Source organism: Carcharhinus amblyrhynchos, chromosome 14 (assembly GCF_965287045.1).
Source record: "Carcharhinus amblyrhynchos chromosome 14, sCarAmb.v2.hapA, whole genome shotgun sequence".
Classification (NCBI taxonomy): Eukaryota; Metazoa; Chordata; class Chondrichthyes; order Carcharhiniformes; family Carcharhinidae; genus Carcharhinus; species Carcharhinus amblyrhynchos.
Window position 1 is genome coordinate 9,929,753 of NC_137337.1, and position 24,649 is coordinate 9,954,401.

Sequence of the window (24,649 nt, forward strand, 5' to 3'; positions counted from 1 at the left end):
GCCTGCTATGAGCTGTGCAGAAGTTTATGATACTGTCGCAATCGTCTGCTTATCTCTTCGGATACAAGTTTCTCACTCATCTAAATGCTGTGTAATAGAAATTATTTTTAAACCCCTCCATTTTTTAGTAGTTTTTCATTTAGCATTTTGTTGATCTTCATCCTATGAAGATCATCAAATGAGATCCCTTTTCTTGACCTATTCAGGTTTTTAGTGGGGATATTTTCTGTAACTGTCATTTGAAGGTATACAGTGTGATTACATTCAATTTTATATATTTTGAGTTATATGAACTTGTTAGAAACCATTGTGTTGCACTTGGTTGGACTCATGATTGTTATTTAGTGGAATATTCCTAGAGGTGTAAGGATCTGCCATGACGCTTTTTAATTTTATTTATTTAAATATTTACACGCTTTCATCCTGGCACTCTAGTCAAGTCAGTTATGTACTTCAAGGATCAAGCTGCTGGTTGGATACTTCTGACACGTGTGGGAATATTTGTCAGCTAGTAGTCATGTCTAGATTTAAATGTAAACAATTGCATTTTTGCTTAGGTTTGTCCCCGACCGAGAATTCTCTGGCACAGACCGCAGACAGCGTCGTGAAGGCCCTGTTCAATTTGAGAGAGATGAAGAAGATCCCTTTGGTCTGGACAAGTTCTTAGAGGAAGCCAAGCAACATGGTGGTTCAAAAAGACCTGAAAGCAGTCGCTCAAAAGAATATGAACATGAGGGAAAGAAGCGAAGAAAGGAATAGATTGACTGTTTATATAGTATAGCCTTGTGTTTATATCACAAGACAGTATCCTTGCTACTTGTTTCTGCACGGACGTACTGAATATCATGATGGAATACAATCTTGGGAAACTGTTCTCTCATGGGAGTTCTATGTATAGAGATGCTTCTGTAAAGTTAAATTCAGTCTGGCCACTTTTCTAATTAACAAAGGAGGGTATACACCCTAGTTCTGCAAGACTGTTTTATAAAAAAAAGCAAAAAGTCAAAGAAGTGTTTAAATCACCATCTTTAATTTACTTTGGACAAAACAGCTTTAATTACACCCTCCACAGTCAGTATCAATTTGCTGATTCAGTGACTTTATTTGGTCTGCGCCCTTGAAACAATTTTCTGTTTCTCTGAACTTGAAGCTGTGAAAAGAATAAATTTTTAATGAGTTATCCAATTTCTACTTCACTTTAATGTAATACCAACATTATCCCCATGGAATGTGTTGCTGTAAATTGTATTATTAAAACCCAACAAAATGTGGCCAGGTTAGTTGACTTTTATTTACCTCCTTCAAATGCTAACCAGATGTTTGGGTAAGCAGACAGCAATCAGCTGTAGATGAAATTGGCTTTTGTATCATAGCTTGCGCTGGATGGTGCCACTGTTTGGTAATGCACTTCTGTTCACTTTTAATAAAACAAAAAAACTTCCTTGTGCCTTTGAGATGTATATTTTTTATTGCTATCGAGGAAGATGGAAGTTTTCACTTAGCCACAGTTCAGAGCACATGCATGACCTGTCTAGCAGTTAAACACAGTAAAGTTTCTTCTATTCTGCTCAGTCTCAGGTGCCTTGCACTGCAACTCCATGAAGCTCGTTAATTTTTCCCCAGACTAAACATCCCGTGGTTTCTCAATGGCAGCTGTTCTGTACAAAACACTAGCCAGGGAAAAACTTGAAATGAGACCAAAAACAAGCCCAAGCCATTTTTAACCTATCTGGATAGAATTTGATTACAGTAAACCCTTAAATTTGAGCACTGGTTTAAAACTACCTTTGCCCCTTCAATGAGGTGTGGTTCCTTCTGCAGTGCATTCTGAAGCCCTTCTTCTGTACTGAAGCCAACCCAACAGAATCCTCTATGAAATCCAGTCTCTTTGTCCTGCAATACAGAAGTTGTGTACTGCTGAACATTACAAATTTCAAGTTATTGACAATTCCAGAATGTTCATTAATCTGATAATCAGGGTACCAAATATTTAACATCAGAGTTCATTTTTGTTACTGACATTCCAATGATTCACCTCAGTTCAGGAAATGTACGTGGTTGGGAACAAAGGGGTAACTTTGAGATATAGCCACTAATGTAGTTAAGTGTATTGTAGTAGTGTATTATAATCCTTGCAAGTTATTCAGTCATCACAATATGACAGGATTATCTTCACTGATTTGCATATTTTTTCTCAATATACTAAATTGAAAATATATACCAATGAGAACTGGTGTTTCAAGTTCTCAGATACCCTTCATTTAACTTCAGCAGGGTTCTTAACATGAACAAGATGAATTTTTATGACATTAGTAATAGTGACCATGAAATTTTATTAGTTTTAAAATTCCAGATTTATTTAAATAATAAAATTTAAATTCCCCAGCTGCATGGAGGAACCTGAATTGGAGTCTCAAAATCATTGGTGCAGGTCTCTGGATTATTCATTGTCTCATAACCACTGTTACTCCCTCGACTGGAATACTGGAGCACAGAAATGTATTCAGCACGTCAGGCCTGCAGAACTATTTATCTAACATCTCACTCCCTCATCATATAAAACTTTCATACTTTGCCTTTTCATCCAACTTACACAATTCCCTTTGAAAATAATATTAAGATATTACTTACACATCCTAACATGCAAGTATCTTAAATCTGTGCCTATAATATGGTCTTCAGGAATAAAGGGATAGGAGGAGTGAGCAGGAAAGTGGAGTTGAAACAAATCAGGCAGGGATGGCTATAAAGTCTACTCCTGCTATTTCTTTGTTTCATAAGAACCTGTCATTATAATGCTGCACAGCTATGAAGACCTCAATCATTATTCAAGATTCTTACCTTCATAATGATAAGCTCTTATCTCCTGTAACATTCCATTTCCTTTATGCTTTCTAATTTCATAGAATCCTAGAATGGTTACTACACCAAAGGAAGCTATTCAGCCCTTCATATCTGTACCATTTCTCAAAAGACAAATCAGCTAGTTGCACTTCCAGTACTTTCCCCTAGCCCTGCAGGTGCTTATTTAATTCCTGTCAGGTGGGGGTTCAGTTTAGCTCAGTTGGCTGGACAGCTGGTTTGTGACGTCAACAGTGCAGGTTCAATTTTCATACCTGCTGAGGTATTCATGAAGGCCCACCTTCTTAATCTTGTCCCCTCACCCGAGGTGGTGATCCTCAGGTTAAATCACCACGAGTCAGCACTCCCCGTGCTTTAGGGAGAGCAGTCTATGGTCATGAGCTATGCAACAGCCTTCTGAAAGTCTAAATAAACCACATCCACTGGTTCCCGCTGGTTCTAATAATGTAGTAAGAACTTGTGGACTCCATCCAGAAACAGAATAATCTCATCCATGGCATACAAAGGAATTTTTAATTTACATTTATTATAACAAAGCAAAATCAAAAATCCAGTTAACTAAATACTCACAAATGGAAGAAGACATTTCTTGACTAATCCAAACTGTCCAAAATATTCTTTGATTTCTTCTGCAAAGATACAGAGAGGCGTATTTCATCTTAATCTTCTAAACATTCAATGACTAATTAAATGTAAATCACACTTACATTAAAACATAGGAAATAAGAGTAGACAATATGACCCTCAAGCCTACTCTACCATTCAAAACTGAATTGGATCTATTTCAACTCCATTTTCCCATTAGCACCCCACATCCATTGATTCTCAGGTCAAAAATCCATCCCAGCCTTCCTTCAGTGTTCTTAATGTACGATGCAGTCACAACCCACTGGACAAAGAAATTTCCTCATCTCAATCAACATTAGGGCTTTACCCCAAGGCTCTGCCCAGCTAAGGGGGGAAACCACCTCAGTTTGTATCCTGCCAATCTTTTTGACTAAACAATTAAACTCAGTCAAATTAACTAAGGGACAAGCTCAAAATTTCAAATCTATCACTTCTCATCATTGAAGCTACTAAGAACATAGGCTCAGTTTACTCAACTGTTCATCAAAAGGACAACTCTCTCATCCCAAGAATTAACTAGTGAACCTTTGCTCTACACTCTCCAAGGCAAATACCACTATATTTAATTTTTGAAACAATAACTGCACACAGTATTTCAGGTATGATCTAGGCAAACTGCTGTACAACTATAGCAAGACTCTTATTCTTGACTTCCAACTGACTTTCAATGAAGGCCGACATACAATTTACCTTCCCAACTGATTGCTGTAATCGCACGCTAAATTTGTGTTCCTTGTATGCGACAAGTAACATTCATATCACACAAGTTCCAAGCAATAAATCCCCAACAAGAGAGATTTTAACATCTCCAATGACATAACATTATTGAATTCCCCACTTTCAACATCGGGGGGGGGGGTCTTTTAGGTCAAACCAAGTAAACAAACTCAAATTAAAAGGGGTGGCTCCCCGAAAGGAAGGGGAACGGCCCAAACAAAATAATACAAAGGAAACTTAAAACACATCAAATCAAAATGTGATTGTCAGGGTCTATAACGCACCTGCGGTGCCCAGCAGGCACAGAAGGCATCGACCGTGCCCACGGACACCACATGCTCCCTCCAGGGACACCTGGCCACGAACTTAGCCACGGTAGAGGGGCAGACAGTCGGGAAGGACGCCCCCCCCCCCCCCCCCCCCCACCGCGATCGCCCGCTGCCTGGACCTATTGTTGGCACGTCTCACCAGGCCCAGGAGCAGGTTCATGAGGAGATGGGCATCCCAACCCTCCCCTCTCCACACCAGGTGTCCGTAGATTGCAATTAACCAGAAATTTACTGGACCATCCATAGAAATACTATGACTACCAGAATAGGTCAGAGGCTGGGAATTCTGCCTCTGGGTCAGAGTCCTGGATCTCCCATCCTAATGGCAATGAGTTTATTTATTTATTAGTGTCACAAGTAGGTTTACATTATGTCCGCAATGAAGCCACTGTGAAAATCCCCCAGTCGCCACACTTCGGTGCCTACCCAGGCACAGAGAGAATTTAGTATGGCCAATGCACCCAACCAGCACTTCCCCCAGACTTCAAGAGGATACCAAAGCACCCGGAAGAAACCCACACAGACATGGGAAGAATGCGCAGACTGCACACAGATGGTAACCCAAGCCGGGAACCGAATCCAGATCCCTGGCACTGAGGAGGCAGTGCCAACCACTGCGCCACCATGCCACCCGTAGTGTTCCTACAACACATGGACTACAACAATACAAGAAGGCAGCACTCCCTGTCCTTGGTGTGTGCATTTTATTCTGTATGGATTCATCATCCTGCATGGAATCCACCATTAACTGCCTATTTCCTGCATCCCTTCATAACACTCCCACCTCAGGCAGCATGATGGCACAATGGCCAGCACTGCTGCCCCACAGCACAAGCGATCCAGGCCTAACTCTCAACCTGAGCCACTGTCTACACAGAGTCTGCACTCTCTTCCTGCATCAGCGCAGGCCTCCCCAACACGCTCCAGCCTCTCCACCCCTCCCCGACCCCCCCACTCTCCAGCCTCTCCACCCCTCCCCGACCCCCCCCCCACTTTCCAGTCTCTCCGTACCCCCCCCACTCTCCAGCCTCTCCACCCCTCCCCCCCACACTCCAGCCTCTCCACCCCTCCCCCCCCACACTCCAGCCTCTCCACTCCTCCCCCCCCACACTCCAGCCTCTCCGCCCCTCCCCCCCCACACTCCAGCCTCTCCGCCCCTCCTCCCCCACACTCCAGCCTCTCCGCCCCTCCTCCCCCACACTCCAGCCTCTCCGCCCCTCCCCCCCAACACTCCAGCCTCTCCACCCCTCCCCACCCACACTCCAGCCTCTCCACCCCTCCCCCCCCACACTCCAGCCTCTCCACCCCTCCCCCCCCACACTCCAGCCTCTCCACCCCTCCCCCCCCAACACTCCAGCCTCTCCACCCCTTCGCCCCCACACTCCAGCCTCTCCACAGCCCCTGCCCCCTGTCTGAAAAGTGCATCGACCACACCAAACCCTCCCCTAGTGCACCTAAACAGGCAAAGAGCGCAGTGGCCAGGGGACCCCACAGCACTGTCAATCAAGCCTACTTGTGACATGATTGAATAAACTTTAAACTTTGTCAACATCCTGGGGGTTACCACTAACCAGAAACTCACTGGACCATAGAACATAGAACACTACAGCACAAACAGGCCCTTCGGCCCACGAGTTGTGTCGATCACATCAACACCTACCAACCTACAGACCTATCTATAACCCTCAATCTCATTAAACCCCATATACTCATCCAGAAGTCTTTTAAAAGACCCCAGCGAGTTCGCCTCCACCACCACTGACGGCAGCCGATTCCATTCACTCACTACCCTCTGAGTGAAAAACTTACCCCTAACATCACTTCTGAACCTCCCTCCCCGCACCTTAAATCTGTGTCCTCTCATAGCAACCATTTGAACCTGGGGAAATAGCCTCTGAGAGTCCACCCTATCTATTCCTCTCAACATTTTGTAAACTTTTATCAGGTCGCCTCTCAACCTTCGTCTCTCCAGGGAAAAGAGTCCCAGCTCCCTCAACCTAACTTCATAAGGCATGCCTCCCAGTCCAGGCAACATCCTTGTAAATCTCCTCTGTACCCTCTCAATAGCTTCTACATCTTTCCTATAGTGAGGCGACCAGAACTGCGCACAATACTCTAAATGAGGCCTGACAAGGGTCTTATAAAGTTGCAGCATTACCTCCCGACTCCTAAACTCAATCCCTCGATTAATGAAGGCCAGTACACCATACGCCTTCTTGACCACCTCCTCCACCTGCGAGGCCGATTTAAGAGTCCTGTGGACCCGGACCCCAAGACCCTTCTGCTCTTCAACACTACTCAGACTTCTGCCCTTGATAGTGTACTCGTTCATCCCGTTGGTTCTGCCAAAATGGACGACTACACATTTATCTGCGTTGAAGTCCATCTGCCACTTCTCCGCCCAGTCCTGCATCCTATCTATGTCCTGCTGCAACTTTTGCCATCCTTCCAGACCATCCACAACACGACCAACCTTCGCGTCATCAGCGAACTTACTTACCCATCCCTCCACTTCCTCATCCAGGTCATTTATGAAAATGACAAACAACAAGGGTCCCAGAACAGATCCTTGAGGCACTCCGCTGGTGACTGACCTCCATTCAGAAAAAGCCCCATCCACAACCACTCTCTGCCTTCTGCAGGCAAGCCAGTTCTGGATCCACAAGGCCAAAGGCCCTTGGATCCCATGGCCTCTCACCTTCTCAAGAAGTCTTGCATGGGGGACCTTATCAAACGCCTTGCTGAAGTCCATGTACACTACGTCCACGGCACTTCCTTCGTCAATGTGTTCAGTCACATTATCGAAGAACTCAACTAGGCTTGTAAGGCACGACCTGCCCTTGACAAATCCATGCTGACTATTCCTGATCATGTCAAACCTCTCCAAATGTTCGTAAATCTTGTCCCTCAGAAGCCTCTCCATCAGCTTACCAACCACTGAGGTTAGACTCACCGGTCGGTAATTTCCCGGGCTATCTCTGTTCCCTTTCTTGAAAATAGGAACTACATCCGCAATCCTCCAATCCTCCGGAACCTCTCCTGTCTCCATTGACGACGCAAAGATCATCGCCAGGGGCTCTGCAATCTCTTCCCTCGCCTCCCACAGTATCCTGGGGTACATCCCATCTGGTCCCGGCGACTTATCTACCTTGATGGAATTCAAAAGTTCCAACACATCCTCCTCCTTAATATTCACGTATTCAATCCTTTCCATCTGCTGGAAATCCATAACAAAATCTCCCAGATCGGCTTCCACTGTGAATACTGAGGCGAAGTACTCGTTAAGCACCTCTGCCATTTCTTCTGGTTCCACACAAACCTTTCCCCCCTCACCTTTTATAGGTCCTATCCCTTCTCTTCTTATCCTTTTACCTTTCACATATTTATAGAAGGCCTTGGGATTCTCCTTAATCTTACCCGCCAAGGTCTTCTCATGACCCCTTCTGGCTCTCCTAATTTCCCTTTTAAGTTCCTTCCTACAGTCCTTATACTCCTCAAGATCTTTAACCTCTCCTAATTCCCTGAACCTCTTGTACACCTTCCTTTTCCTCCTGATTAGGTTCAACACAGCCTTTGTGCACCACGGTTCCCACGACCTACCAAAACCCCCTTGTCTCATCGGAACGTTGTCATTCAGAGCTCCAGACACACATTCCTTGAATATCTGCCACCTTCCTTCAGTACTTTTCCCTAAGAACGCCTCCTTCCAGTTTATTTGTCCAAGTAACTTCCTGACTTCTTCGTATCTCCCCTTACCCCAGACAAACACCTTCCTAGCCTGCCTGATCCTATCTCGTTCCAACGCAATTGTGAAGGAGATAGAATTATGGTCACCATTTCCAAGATGCTCTCCTACCGAAAGATCCATCACCTGCCCTGGTTCATTCGCCAGTACCAGGTCAAGTACAGCCTCTCCCCTCGTAGGCTTATCCACATACTGTGTCAGGAAACCTTCCTGAACACACCTAACAAACTCCTCCCCATCCAAACCCCTTACCCTAGGGATATTCCAGTCGATGTTTGGGAAATTGAAGTCTCCCATCACGACAACTCTGTTGTTAAAACATCTCTCCAGAATCTGTTTTCCTATTTGCACTTCAACTTCCCTGTCACTATTGGGCGGCCTATAGAATACACCCAGCAAAGTTTTCGACCGATAAGGTACCTCACAAGAGGTTACTGCAGAAGGTCAGAGGACATGGAGTTGGGGGTAGGGTGTTAGCGTGGATAGAGGATTGGTTGTCAAATAGGAGGCAGAGAGTGGGGGTCAATGGGTGCTATTCGGATTGGCGGTTGGTGACTAGTGGGGTGCCCCAGGGGTCGGTGCTGGGGCCTCAGCTATTTACCATTTATATAGATGATCTGGAGGAGGGAACCGAGTGTTGGGTGTCGAAATTTGCTGATGACACCAAGATTGGGGGAAAGGCAAATTGTGCGGAGGGTGTGGAGAGTCTGCAGAAGGATCTAGATAGGCTGGGCGAATGGGCCAGGAAATGGCAAATGGAATTTAATGTTGGCAAGTGTGAGGTGGTCCACTTTGGTAGGAAGAATGGTAGGAAGGACTATTACTTACGTGGCGAAAAACTGCAGCAGGCGACGGTGCAGAGGGACCTCGGGGTCCTTGTGCATGAGTCGCAAAAACCCAGCCTGCAAGTGCAGCAGGTGGTCAGGAAGGCGAATGGGATGCTGGCCTTCATAGCGAGGGGGATTGAATATAAAAGTAGGGAGGTCTTGCTGCAGCTGTATAGGGCATTGGTGAGGCCGCAGCTGGAGTACTGTGTGCAGTTTTGGGCGCCGCACCTGCGCAAGGATATTTTGGCCCTGGAGGGAGTGCAGAGGAGGTTTACTAGGCTGATACCGGAGTTGAGGGGGTTGAGCTATGAGGAGAGGCTGAATAAACTAGGCTTGTACTCGTTAGAGTTTAGAAGAATGAGGGGAGATCTCATTGAGACGTATAAGATGATGAATGGGATGGATAGGATAGAGGTGGAAAGACTCTTCCCGCTCAAAAAAGACAGTAGGACTAGGGGGCACAGCCTCAAGATAAAGGGGGGGCGGTTCAGAACGGAGTTGAGGAGGAACTTCTTCACTCAAAGGGTGGTGAATCTCTGGAATTCTCTGCCCGTTGAAGTGGTGGAGGCTGCCTCGCTAAATATTTTTAAGAAGCGGGTTGATGGGTTTTTGATAAGAGAGGGGATTAAGGGTTATGGGGAGAGGGCGGGAAAGTGGAACTGAGCCACGACAGATCAGCCATGATCTTATTGAATGGCGGGGCAGGCTCGAAGGGCTGGATGGCCTACTCCTGCTCCTATTTCTTATGTTCTTATGTTCTTATGTTCTTTGCTGTTTGTAACTTCCACCCACAGAGATTCTGTAGACAGTCCCTCCACGACATCCTCTTTCTCTGCAGCCATGACACTGTCCCTGATCAACAGTGCCACTCCACCACCCCTTCTGCCACCCTCCCTGTCCTTCCTGAAGCACCTGAAGCCTGGCACCTGAAGTACCCAGTCCTGTCCCTGAGACATCCAAGTCTCCGTAATGGCCACCACATCACAATCCCAAACAGTAATCCACGCCCTAAGCTCATCTACCTTATTCACTACACTCCTTGCATTAAAATATACTGACTACCAAACCAGATCAGGGGCTGGGAATTCTGCCTGCAGGTCAAAAATCCTGGATCTCCCTTCCTAACAACAGCTAGTGTTCCTACAACACATGGAGTGGAGCTGTCAAGGAGGCAGCACTTTCTGTCCTTGACGTGCATTTCATTCCTTAAGGATTGGTGACCCATGTGGAAGGACAGGCTCCAATAATTAAAAAGTGTGTATGTGTGTGGGGGAACACTGCAAGAAATAAGATGAGAGATCACAACCGCAGATTAAAGTCCTACGAATCTCATCTCCAAACTCCAAGGTCTGGGCCTCAGCACCTCCCTCTGCAACTGGATCCCGAACTTCCTAACTCACAGACCACAATCAGTAAGGGTAGGCAACAACACCGTGCCCCACAAGGCTATGTTCTCAGCCCCCTACTAAACTCCTCATACACCTATAACTGCTTGGCCAAATTCCCCTTCAATTCGATTTTCAAGTTTGCTAACACCACCGTAGTGGATCGGATCTCAAACAATCAAACAAGATACAGTACAGGAATGAGATAGAGAATCTGTTGAACTGGTGTGGTGACAATAATCTCTCCCTCAAGTCAACAAAATGAAGGAGATTGTCATCGACTTCAGGAAGACGAAAGTAGAATATGCCCCTGTTTACATCAACGAGGACGAAGTAGAAAGGGTCAAGAGCTTCAAGTTTTTAGGCGTCCAGATCATCAACCTGTCGTGAATCAGATTTCATAGAAGCCCTACACTGCAGGAGAGGGCCATTCAGCCCATTGAGTCTGCACTGACCATAATCCCACCCAGGCCCTATTCCTATAATGCTACATATTTACCCTGCTAATCCCCCTGACACTAAGGGGGATGGGCATGAGAGACACACTCGCTGCTGGTCAGGGACGGGGACGAGAGACACACTCGCTGCTGGTCAGGGACGGGGACGAGAGACACACTCGCTGCTGGTCAGGGACGGGGAAGGGGATGAGAGACACACTCGCTGCTGGTCAGGGATGGGGAAGGGGATGAGAGACACACTCGCTGCTGGTCAGGGACGGGGATGTCAGACACACTCGCTGCTGGTCAGGGATGGGGAAGGGGATGAGAGACACACTCGCTGCTGGTCAGGGACGGGGATGAAAGACACACTCGCTGCTGGTCAGGGATGGGGAAGGGGATGAGAGATACACTCACTGCCGGCCGAGGACCAGAAGGATGGGTTGGGGGAGAAGAGAGAGACAGAGAGAGTGTCACTCACTGCCGGCTAGGGTCCAGGGCACCCGCGACACGAAGATCTCAAAGCTCTTCCTGGAAGAAGCCGCCGCCATCTTGTAACGGCCGCCCGCCCCACGCGCTGACCCCTGACCTAACGGCCGAGACAAGTTTATTTTTTTAAAAAAGAGGGACTGCGAAAAATCGGGGCCGCGTGGCGAGTGTCGGTCCCGCGGGGGGTGGTGTTAAAACCGAAATTGTGATGGCTGTGCGGCGGCAGTCGTTGTTGTAGCAGCAGCATGGCGGCCGCCCTCCTGGAGCAAGGGGAAGACGCCTTCAGGAGGCTCTTCAAATATTACAAGAGGCGCCAGCCCCCGCCAGACCTCTCGGGCGGGATCGTCGACTTCTCCAGAGCTCAGCAGAACTGTAAAGTAGGTGCTTGAACTCGGGGAGCCTGCATTGTTGTTAATATGGTCAAGATCTCCCCACCATCCTCCCCCGTTCCAAAACATGTGAAACAAACTTGTCTTCTTTCACTACTTGGGTCAGTGGGGAGGTGAGGAAGTTGTTTCAAGTTTGTTAGTAGACTTACATTAACACTGTAGTGAAGTTACTGTGAAATTCTCCTGGTCATCACACTCCGGGGCCTGTTCGGGTACACTGAGGGAGAATTTAGCATGGCCAAGGCATCTAATCAGCACGTCTTTCAGACTGTGGGATGAAACTGGAGCACCCCAGCGGAAACCCACATAGATACACGGAGAGAACGTGCAGTGACCCAATTTGGGAATCGAACCCAGGTGCCTGGCACCGAGAGACAGCAGTGGTAACTAACCATTGTGCTGCCCACAATGGGCAAGTCGGTAAAGGTTTTCTCTTTGTCGCCTTCCACTCTTTGGGGGAGTTTTCACAGGAGGTACACAGCATGAATGCAATGGCTGGTCATGTTGATTTACAAAGTTCAACAGATTTTCCTTAAAGGAAACACAAACAGAAAATGCTGCAATATCTCAGCAGGTCTTTCAGCATATGTGGTGAGAGAAACATGCAGAAATTGCTGCAAGATCTCAGCAGGTCTGGCAGCATCTATGGAGAGAGAAACACACAGAAATTGCTGGAAAATCTCAACAGGTCTGGCAACATCTGTGGATAGAGCAACACAGAAAATGCTGGAAAATCTCAGCAGATGTGGCGGACTGTGGAGAGAGAAACAGAGCTAACGTTTTGCGTCTGCTGTCATCCAGACTTGAAATGTTAGCTCTGTTCTCTCTCCACAGATGCTGTCAAGACCTACTGAGATTTTCCGATGTTTCCTGTTTTTGTTTCTGTTTCAAACAGCATCCACAGTAATTTTCTTTTATCTTAGAGCTGATGTTTAGCTCTTCTCTCCACAAATACTGAGATTTTCTAGCATTTCCTGTTTACGTTTCAGATTCCGCATCTGCAGTAATTTGTCTTTTTCCTTAAATGAATCCTGAGAGGGCATGGAGATTTAATGCTGTGGAAGATCGTTCAAATTGTTAGTTGTTTTTTGTTAATGAGAAAAGGGGTTAGCAAAAGAAGCATTTTGGGGCGTATGCAGTTGGAGCTGCTGATTTGAACTCTTTGAATTTGGTCACTGTTGGCTTTAATGTAATGTTTAAAATATTTAAATGCTTTAACAATCCCAGCTGAAACTGCTGGGCAGTCAGGCCCCAGAATGGAACCCAGGCCCAATAGACCATAACTTTTTTTTTCTTTAGAGACATGGACAAGCAGAATCACAGGATTGCCATTTAACTTCCAACAAAAGAATAAAACATTTATTAAACATGGAAACATCCTTCACCCCAACTGTATCTTCACAGATTTTTTAGAATAACATAAGTTACAAAATATCTTGTACTAAAATGTTTTCAGTATATACACAGCCCATGTAAGCCAACAGAGGTTAGATGCGCCACACTCTGAAACCAAGTGACAAGTGCCACTCAATACAAATTCAGTGGATTTCTCTTCAAACTCCCCAGATGCTTGTCATATGGTAAGCCAACTAATCTCACTGGAACTCAGCCTTCCACATGAGTGTTTCCAAACTCCCTATTGAAAAACACACCTTATAATCTTCTCCCAGACAAAGCTTTCTCTCAGGTGCTTTCACCAAGCATCAATTTCCAGGATTTCAATCTCTCCCTCTTTAGTATTCCTCTGCCTTGGATTGCCATCTTCATTGAAGCTTCCAGACAGTCTCCTGGGTACCAGCCATACCAATAGTACACTACTGTTTCGCAGGCTGTATTAAGGTGTAGCCAACCTTAGGATTACTTCAGCCATCTGGCTTCTCGCTGGCCAAGGCTGTTTGAGGGCAAATCCACATTTGGCATGTGGGAATTTTTTAAGGGACAGTTGATCGGAGTGCAAGACAGGCATGTGCCTATGAAAAGGAAGGACAGGAAAGGCATGGTCCAGGAACCATGGATAACCAGGGAGATTGTGAGTCTAGTCAAAAAGAAAAAGGATGCATACAGGCGGTCTAGGCAGCTAAAAACAGATGAAGCATTTGAAGAATACAGGGAAAGTAGAAAAAAGTTAAAACAGGGAGGGCAAAAGGGGGTCACAAAATATCCTTGGCAGATAGGATTAAGGAGAATCCCAAGGCATTTTATACATATATTAGGAACAAGAGGGTAGCTGGAGAAAGAGTTATTTCACTTAAGGACAAAGGAAGGAAATTATGCGTCAAACCCCCGGTGGAGGTGGGTGAGATCCTTAATGAGTACTTTGCATCAGTGTTCGTAAAGGAGAGGGACGTGCCAATTGATGGTGTCTCAGAGGGGTTTGTAAACCCTTTAACAAGTCATCATTACAAGGGAGGAAATGTTAGGTGAATTAAAAAACATTAAGGTAGACAAATCCTCAGAGCCAGATGGCATCTATCCCAGGTTACTGAGGGAGACAAGAGATGAAATTGCTGGGACTCTAACAGAAATCTTTGTTTCTTCGTTGACCACTGGTGAGATCCCAGAAGATTGGAGGATAGCCAATGTTGTCCCATTATTTAAGAAGGGTAGCAGGGATAACCCAGGTAATTATAGGCCAGTGAGCTTGACATCAGTGATAGTGAAATTATTGGAGAAGGTTCTTAGGAATATGATCTATATACATTTGGAACTGAATGGTCCTGTTAGCGACAGACAGCGTGGTTTTGTATGAGGGAAGTCATGTCTCACTAATCTAATTTAATTTTTTGAGGAGGTGACAAAAATGATTGATATGGGAAGGACGATGGATTTTGTCTACGTGGACTTTAATAAAGCACTTGACCAGGTCCCTCATGGCAGGCTGGTGCAAAAGATTAAATCTCACAGTATCAGGGGTGCACTAGCTAGATGGATTCAGAACCGGCTTAGCCATAGAAGACAGAGGGTAGTGGTAGAAGGGTGTTTTTCTGAATGGAGGTCTGTAACTAGTGGTGTTCTGCAGGGATCAGTGCTGGGACCTCTGCTGTCTGTAATATATATAAATTACTTGGAAGAAAATGTACTGGCCTGATTAGTAAGTTTGCGGATGATACTAGGATTGGCAGACTTGTGCATAGTGGTGGAGATTGTCAAAGAATATAGCAGGATAGTGATAGGCTAGAAAATTGGGTACAGAAATGGCAGATGGAATTTAATCTAGACTTATGTGGGGTGATGCATTTTGGTAGATCCAAATCAGGTGGGAGCTATAAAATAAATGGCAGAATCATCAGCAGCATAAACACACAGACAGGCCTGGGAATACAGGTTCACAGATCCTTAAAAGTGGCACCACAGGTGGAAAAGGTGGCAAGGAAAGCATACATGTTTGCCTTCATCGGACGGGGCAAGTTGGCAAATTATGTTACAGTTGTATAAAATATTGGTTAGGCCACACTTGGAATACTATATCCAATTCTGGTCATCACACTATCAGAAGAACGTGGAGGCTCTGGAGAAAGTACAGAAAAGGTTTACCAGGATGTTGCCTAGTATAGAGGGTATTAGCTATGAGGAAAAATTGAATAACTGGGATTGTTCTCCCTGGAAAGGGGAACCTGATAGAAGTTTATAAAATTATGAGAGGTATAGATAGGGTGAACAGTTGGAAGCTTTCTCCCAGGGCAGAAATGACAATTACAAGGGGGCACAAGTTCAAGATAAGGGGGGGGAAAGGTTCAGTGGAGAAGTGTGGGTGAAGTTGATCGGCACAACTCGTGGGCCGAAGGGCCTGTTTGTGCTGTAGTGTTCTATGTTCTAAGTTTTTTACACAGAGGGTGGTGGGAGCCTGGTTGAGGCATTTACGTTAGCCACATTTAAGACTTGTCTTGATAGACATATGAACAAACGGGGAATGGAGGGAGAGAACCGGTTGGGCGTGATCAGTGCAGGCTTTGAGAGCTAAAGGGCCTGTTTCTGTGCTGTACTGTTCTTTGTTCCCCAAGTCTACTCTTTTCAGCTCAGTCTTTAACTGGGAGCCTCTCTCTGCACCTTTCATTAACTTCACTGAACAGTACCTTGGTCAGATTCCAGTTCTTTGTCCCTTTAACTTCAGTATTTGCAGACTTGGCTTTTCATTTCCTGGCTTCCAGAACTAGCTGTTCTTTAACTTCTGGGACATGCTTTCTGCCTCTTTCTCCACTGTCTTGCCTGTCTGCTCGCAAAGCTGCTTTCTTCTCAGGTACCTAGTTCTAACCGAACCACAAGTGCTTATGCTTTTCCATGTGAACCCTAGGTTGCTAAGCAACAGCTTAGTTTTTTTAACCTCTATATTTGCTTTTACGTCATAAACTTTAATAATAACACAGGCACAGTTTGAAATGAAAACAAAACCCAGATATGCAAGCACCTTTACCATGGAACTAACACTACCTCTGTTTCTTCACAATGTTCTTTCAACTTTATCGAGACATGCAAACCAATGGGCTTTTCTTAAGTTCTGATGAGTGTGTGCTTCAGTACTCCACACTACTGAATGAAATATTGAACGAAAAGAGAAAATGCTGGAAAATCTCAGCAGGTCTGGTAGCATCTGTAAGGAGAGAAAAGAGCTGACATTTCAAGTCCAGATGACCCTTTGTCAAAGCTTGAATGAAATATTGTTTACAAAAAATTTGAACCCAAATTTGCGCCTCCTGAATATTTAGAAAAGAAGCACTTGCATTTCTTTAGTGCCTTTCACAAGCAGTGAAGACATTTTGAAATGCTGGAAATGCAGTAATCACTTTATGCACAGCAGGCAGCACCATGATAACCCTATAATCTGTTCTTATTGATTCAGGGATAAATATTAACTTGTAGACAGGGGAACAATTCCCCTGCATTTCTTTGATAAAGTGCCCTGGGATCTTTTACATCTGAGAGGCCAGTTTAATGTCTGATCCAAAAGATAGCACTTCCAACTTTGCAGCAAGCCCAGATCTGATTGCCAGGTGGGCCACATGGCTGAAACCTGACAGTTGAGGTATTTACAGACAGTCTAATCAGAAACTGGATGAATGATAAATCTAGTTTGTCAGTGGTATCTAGTTGTAGGAAAGTTTTGTTTCTTTCCTCTTCTGGCATTTGTATATATGTCTCTCTCTCCCCCTGCACAGGTGGCATGGTGGCACAGTGGTTAGCATTCCTGCCTGACAGCGCCAGGGACCCACGTTCGATTTTCAGTTTGGGTCACTGTCTGTGCAGAGTCCGCACGTTCTTCCTGTGTCTGTGTGGGTTTCCTCTGGGTGTTCCGATTTCCTCCCACAGTCCAAAAGATGTGCTGGTTAGGTGCATTGGCCATGCTAAATTCTCCCTCAGTGTATCCAGACAAGTGCCGGAGTGTGGCGACTAGGGGATTTTCACAGTGGCTTCGCTGCAGTGTTAATGTAAGCTTATTTGTGACATTTAGAAATAAACTTAAACCTCAACAACATTCAGCTAATGTTTTGAAGTGCCTGTGTAACTGATTTTGTACCATTTGATCAAAGCACTGAATCACAGGTATATCAGTTTAAATTTACAAAATTGATTTCTACTAGATCAGGGTTTCCAATGGTATAACTGAATTGTGAGTAAATGGTACTGAAGAACTGATTAGGCATGATCCAATTGACCAGCAGAACAAGTTTGAGGATCTGAATGGCCAGCTTGAGTTCAGGTTGAATTTTAAAACGAAGGAATTAGCTATTAAATCTTTAACAATAACACCACAAATATCCAGAACTGAAGCCATGAATGCTTCCCAGTTATGTTCCTAATCAGCCTCCATGTATGGGTTTAGACTCAGGTTTGTGAACCCACTAAAATGATTCATCTTCATGTTGCCAACTTGATTTGATTTATTGTGACATGTATTAATATACAGTGAAAAGTATTGTTTCTTGAGTGCTATACAGACAAAACATACTGTTCATAGAGAAAGAAAACGAGAGAGTGCAGAATGTGGTGTTACAGTCATAGCTAGGGTGTAGAGAAAGATCACCTTAATGCAAGGTAAGTCCATTCAAAAGTCTGACAGCAACAGGGAAGAAACTTCTTGAGTCAGTTGATACGTGACCTCAGACTTTTGTATCTTCTTGACGGACGAAGGCGGAAGAGAGAATGTAAGGGGTGTGTGGGGTCCTTAATTATGCTGGCTGCTTTGCCAAGGCAGCAGGAAGCGTAGACAGAGTCAATGGATGGGAGGCTGGTTTACATGATGGATTGGGCTACATTCATTAACTTTTGTAGTTCCTTGCGGTCTTGGGTAGAGCAGGAGCCATACCAAGTTGTGATACAACCAGAAAGAACGCTTTTTATGGTATATCTGTAAAAGTTGGTGAGAGTCGTAGCTGACATGCCAAATTTCCTTGGTCTTCTGAGAAAGTAGAGGCATTGGTGGGCTTTCTTAACTATAGTGTCGGCATGGGGGGACCAGGACAGGTTGTTGGTGATCTGGACACCTAAAAACTTGAAGCTCTCAACCCTTTCTACTTGTGGTAAAATGTCCAGGAATACATTCAACCGATGATCTCCCTCTAATGGCATGGCTCATTAACACACACACACCCCCCCAGTCCTCATGACACTGCTGTTCTATGGGCAATTGGGAAGTGAATAGACTCTGTAATGGCCAATTGGTTAATTCTTGATGGCCAATCAAAGAGCCTTTATTCTTTCCAGTTTTAAATTCCAGGAGATTGCAAACCTGGAATATCCTCCCAAACAGCATTCGTAAGATTACCTACACCATATGGAGTGCAGTGATTCAGGCAACAAACGCCAGCCTTGCCAGCGATGCTTGCATCCCAAGAATGAATAATTTTTAATAAACATGCTGTCACTTGGCCATAAGTGTGACTAGAATGTCAAACAGATAATTTTTTTTCAAGTTCTGTAACTACAACGTGGCAGTTAGTTCAATTTGCAGTTAAGGGCTCCCACTGTTAAATATATAGAGATATTTTTCTTTTGATGTCGCAAACATGACTTGGTGGGATGATAAGAAAATTGATGCCTTTACTGAAAAGCAAAACAAAATTTGCGGAATTTTACATTCTTCTATAAATTGAGTTTGAATACAAGGTTGTGGATTTTCTTTTTGCCAGGGCATCCCAAGGTAAAAAAACTTTTCATGCATTTGAGTGTTAGAATTTATAATGCACATAGGACAGTGGAAATAGATTCAGTTGTAGCTTTCAAAATTAATGAATAAATACTTGAAGCAGATAAAAATAACAATGAAAAGAGTAAGAGGGAACATTGGGGCTAACTGGATTGCTCTTCAAACAAATTAAATCTATGAGCCAAATGGCCTGCTCCTGTGTTGTACTGTTGTATAACTTGTTTATATGTACCTCCGGAGATGCCTGAGATGCCCCTCATTCAGTCTTTCTATATGAGTAGGTTTTCTAGAACAGTGCTGTAGCATCACTCTTTTACTGCCCTTTTGCAAAGGCTACTTTTAGGTTTAAGCCCTTGCATCCATTACCATATACCACCTTGCTGCAAAGTCACAGTCATTGCCACCTGCAAAATAAACACCACCACATGAAAGAGAATGAACTGAAAATATTGAGCTAGCATCAATTTCCACCTGCATGACCACTGGGAGCAATTGATGGTCTACCTAAATAAATTATGGAACATTCACAATGTATGTAACCAAAGGCATGATAGAAAATTGACAACATTACTTTCACGTATTTTAATTGTCAGATTACGTTGGACACAGCATGCAGATCTCAACCAACGTCATATAAATTACAGCATGGAAGTTAGCCATTCCTCCACTCAGTCTGTGTCTCTCTTTACTTAGTGCTTATTGGTAGTCAATCATCTCAGTACAGGGAGATCACTACAGGAGTCCCTCAGGGTAGTGTCCTAGGCTCAACAATCTTCAGCTGTTTCATCAGTGACTTTCTACCTATTATAAGGTCAGAAGTGGGAATGTTTGCTGATGATTCTTCATCACCATTTACAACTCCTCAGATACTAAAGCAGTCCAAATTCATGTGCAGCAAGACCTGGACGATATTCAGAGTTGGGCTAATAAGTGACAAGTAATCCGAGTTCCAAGCGATCCGTAACCCCACAATTTGCCTGGAGAACAACAGGAGAAAATCTAACCATCTCCCCTTGATATCTGAACCCCCACATTCAATGGCTTACCATTGCTGAATCTCTCACTATCAACATCGTGGGGCATTACCATTGACCAAAAATTGAACTGGACCAGTCATATAAATACTAGGAATACAAGAGCAGGTAAGAAGCTGGGAATTCTGCAGCAAGTAATTCACGTCCTGTCTCTCCAAAGCCTGCCCACCATCTATAAGGCATGAGTCAGAAATGTGATTGAATGTTCTTTCACTTGCCTGGTTAAATCTGGCTCCAGCAACACTGAAGAAGGTTGACACCATCCAGACAAAGCAGCCCACTTGATAGGACAAAACAGCAGATACATGGGAATATCACCTTACAAGTTCCCTCACAACTCATACACCATTCTAACTTGGAACTATCCTGCAGTTGCTTCTCTGTTGCTGGATCAAGATGTGGAGATGCCAGTGTTGGACTGGGGTAAACACAATAAAAAGTCTCACAACACCAGGTTAAAGTCCAACAGGTTTATTTGGTAGCAAAAGCCACTAGCTTTCGGAGCGCTGCTCCTTCATCAGGTAAGTGGGAGTTCTGCTCACAAACAGGGCATATAAAGACACAAACTCAATATACAAAATAATGGTTGGAATGCAAGTCTTTGCAGGTAATCAAGTCTTAACGGTACAGACATTGTGAATGGAGAGAGCGTGAAGCGCAGTTTAAGGAAGTGCATATTGTCTCCAGACAGGACAGTTAGTGAGATTTTGCAAACCCAGGCAAATTGTGGGGGTTACGGATAGTGTGACATGAACCCAACATTCCAGTTGAGGCCATCCTCATGTGTGTGGAACTTGGCTATCAGTCTCTGCTCAGCCACTCTGCATTGTTGTGTGTCGTGAAGTCTGCCTTGGAGAACGCTTACCCAAAGATCAAAAGCCAAATGCCCGTGACCGCTGAAGTGTGTTCCCCAACACGAAGAGAGCATTCTTGCCTGATGATTGTCGAGCAATGTTCATTCATCCGTTGTTGTAGCGTCTACATGGTCTACCAAGTGTACTATGCCTCAGGACATCCTTTCTTGCAGTGTATCAGATAGACAAAGTTGGCCGAGTTGCAAGAGTATGTACTGTGTGCCTGGTGGATGGTGTTCTCACGTGAGATGGTGGCATCCAAGTTGTGATCTGGTATATCTTGCAGAGGTTGCTGTGGCAGAGTTATATGGTGTCGTGGTTACTGTTCTCCTGAAGGCTGGGTAATTTGCTGTGAATAATGGTCTGTTTGAGGTTGTGCGGTTATTTGAAGGCAAGAAGTGGAGATGTGGGGATGGCCTTGGCGAGATGTTCGTCTTCATCAATGACATGTTGAAGGCTCTGGAGAAGATGTCGAGACTTCTTGCTGGATCAAGATTCAGATACTTCCTTCCTAATGGCACTGTGGGTGTTCCTAAACTACATGGACTGCAACAGTCCAAGAAAGCAGCTCACCACCACCTACTCAAGGGTAATTGGGGATGGGCACTATGCTAGCTTTTAGCCAACAGTATCCACATCTCATCAACAAACTTTTAAAAGCCACTGGAAATTGTGGCTCAACTAGGATGCTTCACAGATGAGATGTGGACGCCACGGTGGAAGCAATCGAGAGATGACTAAAAACGTGATGAGAAAGATAGTTTTGATGGAGGGTGTTATTTTCAGTGGTTGAAGCAGCAAATAGTTGGGAGACCCAAAGATTAGAGTTGAGATGATTTAATGCTCTGCCACTGAAGAAAATATGCTGAAATATACAGCAGGAGGAAACTGCAGGTGGATGGGGCATTACTATGGAGCGATTTTGTAAATGAGAATTTGAATTTGATACATGATGGTAAAAGTAGCTAATGGAGGGTGGGCATGATGGGCAAACCAGTAAGATATGGACATCTGATCTTGAAGGAAAACAGAAAATGCCGGATAATCTCAGTAGATCTGACTGCATCTGTGAAGAGAGAATAGAGCCAACGTTTCGAGACAGATTGACTCTTTGTCAGAGCTGAAGGCAAGAGAAATAGGACAAGATTTATATGATAAGGCTGGGGAGTTGGGGGCTGTAATTGATAGGAATGGCATAGGCAAAAATATAAAGGGAATGTAAGTTGTGATGATAAAGGTGAGGAATGATGCTAATAGCATCCATGAGAGATCGGAATGTACAAATTGCAGAATAAAGGTGCAACGTGTAGGAATGCAGCTGATAGCCCTGGTGAAGTGAGGGAGGAGAAGGGGGATGAAACAAGATGGAAAGCAAGATTTTATAAGTGGAAAAACAAAAATAAGAGTATAAAGTAATAAAAATGGATTAATAAGATGAAAAGAAAGAATGGAAATGGAGTGGAGGTGGAGGAGAGAGTTCACACTCTGAAATTGTTGAACTCAGATGTTCAGTTTGGAAGGCTGTAAAGTGCCTATTTGGAAGAAGAGAGGCTGTTCCTCCAGTTTGAGTTGGTCTTCACTGGAACATTCAACAAGCCAAGGACGGACATGTAGACAGAAGAGCAGGATAGTGTGTTGAAATGGCAAGCAACAGAAAGGCCTGGGTCCTGCTTGTGGATGGACCAAAGGTGTTCTGCAAAGTGATCATCCAATCTGTGTTTGGTGTCTCCAATATAAAATGCATTGGGAGCAGAGAATTCAATAGACTAGATTAAAGGAGGTGCACGCAAGTACTGCTTCACCTGAAAAGAGTGTTTGGGCCCTGGGATGGTGAACAGGAAGGAGGTGAAGATGCAGGCATTGCACCTTCTACAATTACATGGGAAGGTGATGTGAGCGGTGCTGAGGTGTTGGCTGTGATGGAGGACTGGACCAAGGTGTCCCAGAGGAAATGGTCCCTGAGGAATGCTGACAGGAGAGTGGTTCACCAGAATTCTACCGCCTCGCCCGATTTTCTGAGCGGGCAAGAGGCGGACAACAGAAATGTCCGGTGACCTCGAGCTGGAATTTCCGATCTCGCTCGAGTGAGGCCTTAAAATCTCACCTGTGATATTTGTTTATTTTGTATCATCAGAGTACAACATGATGTATGTAGAAAACCTGAATATTGCTGCACTCTCTGTGATGGCCTTTTTGAAATGTGTGTAATGTTCTTTCAGATATTTTATGAATGAAGTATATTCTTCAAAAACAAGTATTACTTGGAGGAAATGGTGATACTCCCCTTGTCCTCAGTGGCAATGATAGGAGGTGCTGTTGAAAGAACCTTACTGAATTGTTGCAGTGCATCCTCCAGATTAACAAATCAAACAAACTGCTCAGTTCAGGGGTGGTGGGGTTTTTTTTTGGTCATATCCTGAATTAAAATCCTAGATTTCTCTCCCTAACAGCCCTGTGTCTACCTATACCACACGGACTGCAGCAATTTAAGAAGATGGCTCATCATCACCTTCTCGAGGTCCGTTAGGGATGCGCAACAAATGGGGGATAAAATATAAAAGCAGGGAGGTCTTGTTGCAACTGTATAGGGCACTGGTGAGGCCGCAGCTGGAGTACTGTGTGCAGTTTTGGTCCCCGCATTTGCGAAAGCATATATTGGCCTGGGAAGGAGTACGGAGAAGGTTCATCAGGCTGATACCGGAGATGAGGGGGTTAGCTTATGAAGAGAGATTGAATAGACTGGGTCTGTAGTCATTAGAGTTTAGAAGGCTGAAGGGGGATCTTATAGAGACTTACAAGATAATGAAGGAGCTGGATAGGGTAGAGGTAGAGAGATTCTTCCCGCTTAGAAAGGATATCAGAACTAGAGGGCACAGCCTCAAAATGGGGGGGGGGGTGCAGTTTAGAACGGAGTTGAGGAGGAACTTCTCCACTCAAAGGGTGGTGAATCTCCAGAGTTCAATGCCCATTGAAGTGGTGGAGGCTACCTCGTTGAATATATTTAAGTCACGGGTACATAGATTTCTGATAGACAAGGGAATTAAGGGTTATGGGGAGAAAGCGGGAAAGTGGAACTGGTCCACTTCAGATCAGCCATGATCTTATTGAATGGCAGGGCAGGCTCGAAGGGCTAGATGGCCTACTTCTGCTCCTATTTCTTATGTTCTTATGTTTAAAACCAGCTGTCTCTACTTGGGCTGGCAGTCAAAGGCTTGACCTGTGTACTTTAGCCGCAAAAGTGGAGCTTTATTCACTATATAAGTAAAGGGTGCTACTGACCGAAGACTAGGCTCGGTGAGATTATTACATTGGCAACAAAGAATAAAACAGGTTTTTTTTTCCTCCCTCTGGACAACCTTCATTATCAATACAAGTAATCCCCCCATAAGAAAAATGCCTGTTTTTGCTAAACATGAAGACCTTCGGTGCAAACATAAAAGATTGGGTCCAATATTCCAGAAGTATGTGACAATTAATATACACAAAAGCCTGTACGAGTACACTCACCCACATCTAGCAATATACAAGATAAAACCTGCCATCTCACAATTCTCTCTCAATGAGCCTCCAAAGCTTTCTCGAACCTCATGCTTTCAAATTCTAAGTTTGTTGTCAGCAATTCACAATTACTTAACTTTTTTTTAATATTGGCAGTGTGTCCTGTGGTCCTTGACCCTCCCTTTTGTTTTCCCCAATAAAGTATTTTTACATTACACAGAAGTTCTCTGAATAAAATTGTCAATTCTGAGCAATTTTAGGCTATGCACTGGCATCTAGCAGAAGCTAAGTTTCTTGTGCACATTCATGTAAGCA

The 24,649-nt window shown here is 44.5% G+C and overlaps 3 protein-coding genes across 3 annotated transcripts in view; 2 read left to right on the forward strand and 1 right to left on the reverse strand.

Annotated features, from left to right (window-relative positions):
- snw1 (SNW domain containing 1) overlaps positions 1-886 on the forward strand; it is a 32,910-nt gene extending 32,024 nt beyond the window's left edge. The window contains exon 14 of the mRNA XM_080202259.1: positions 558-886. Within this exon, the coding sequence (XP_080058385.1) occupies positions 558-759 (202 nt within the window). The 3' untranslated portion in view covers positions 760-886. The remainder of the gene's footprint in view (positions 1-557) is intronic.
- A 125-nt stretch (positions 887-1,011) lies between these two features.
- Positions 1,012-11,537, reverse strand: slirp (SRA stem-loop interacting RNA binding protein). The gene is made up of 4 exons (XM_080202261.1): positions 11,411-11,537; positions 3,433-3,491; positions 1,786-1,893; positions 1,012-1,150 (listed from the first exon to the last, which is right to left on the reverse strand). Exons 1-4 carry the CDS (start codon positions 11,478-11,480, stop codon positions 1,079-1,081), a joined length of 309 nt encoding a protein of 102 aa, XP_080058387.1. The 5' UTR covers positions 11,481-11,537; the 3' UTR covers positions 1,012-1,078.
- A 35-nt stretch (positions 11,538-11,572) lies between these two features.
- alkbh1 (alkB homolog 1, histone H2A dioxygenase) overlaps positions 11,573-24,649 on the forward strand; it is a 36,432-nt gene continuing 23,355 nt past the window's right edge. Inside the window, exon 1 of the mRNA XM_080202260.1 lies at positions 11,573-11,795. Coding sequence (XP_080058386.1) covers positions 11,664-11,795 — 132 coding nt within the window. The 5' untranslated portion in view covers positions 11,573-11,663. The remainder of the gene's footprint in view (positions 11,796-24,649) is intronic.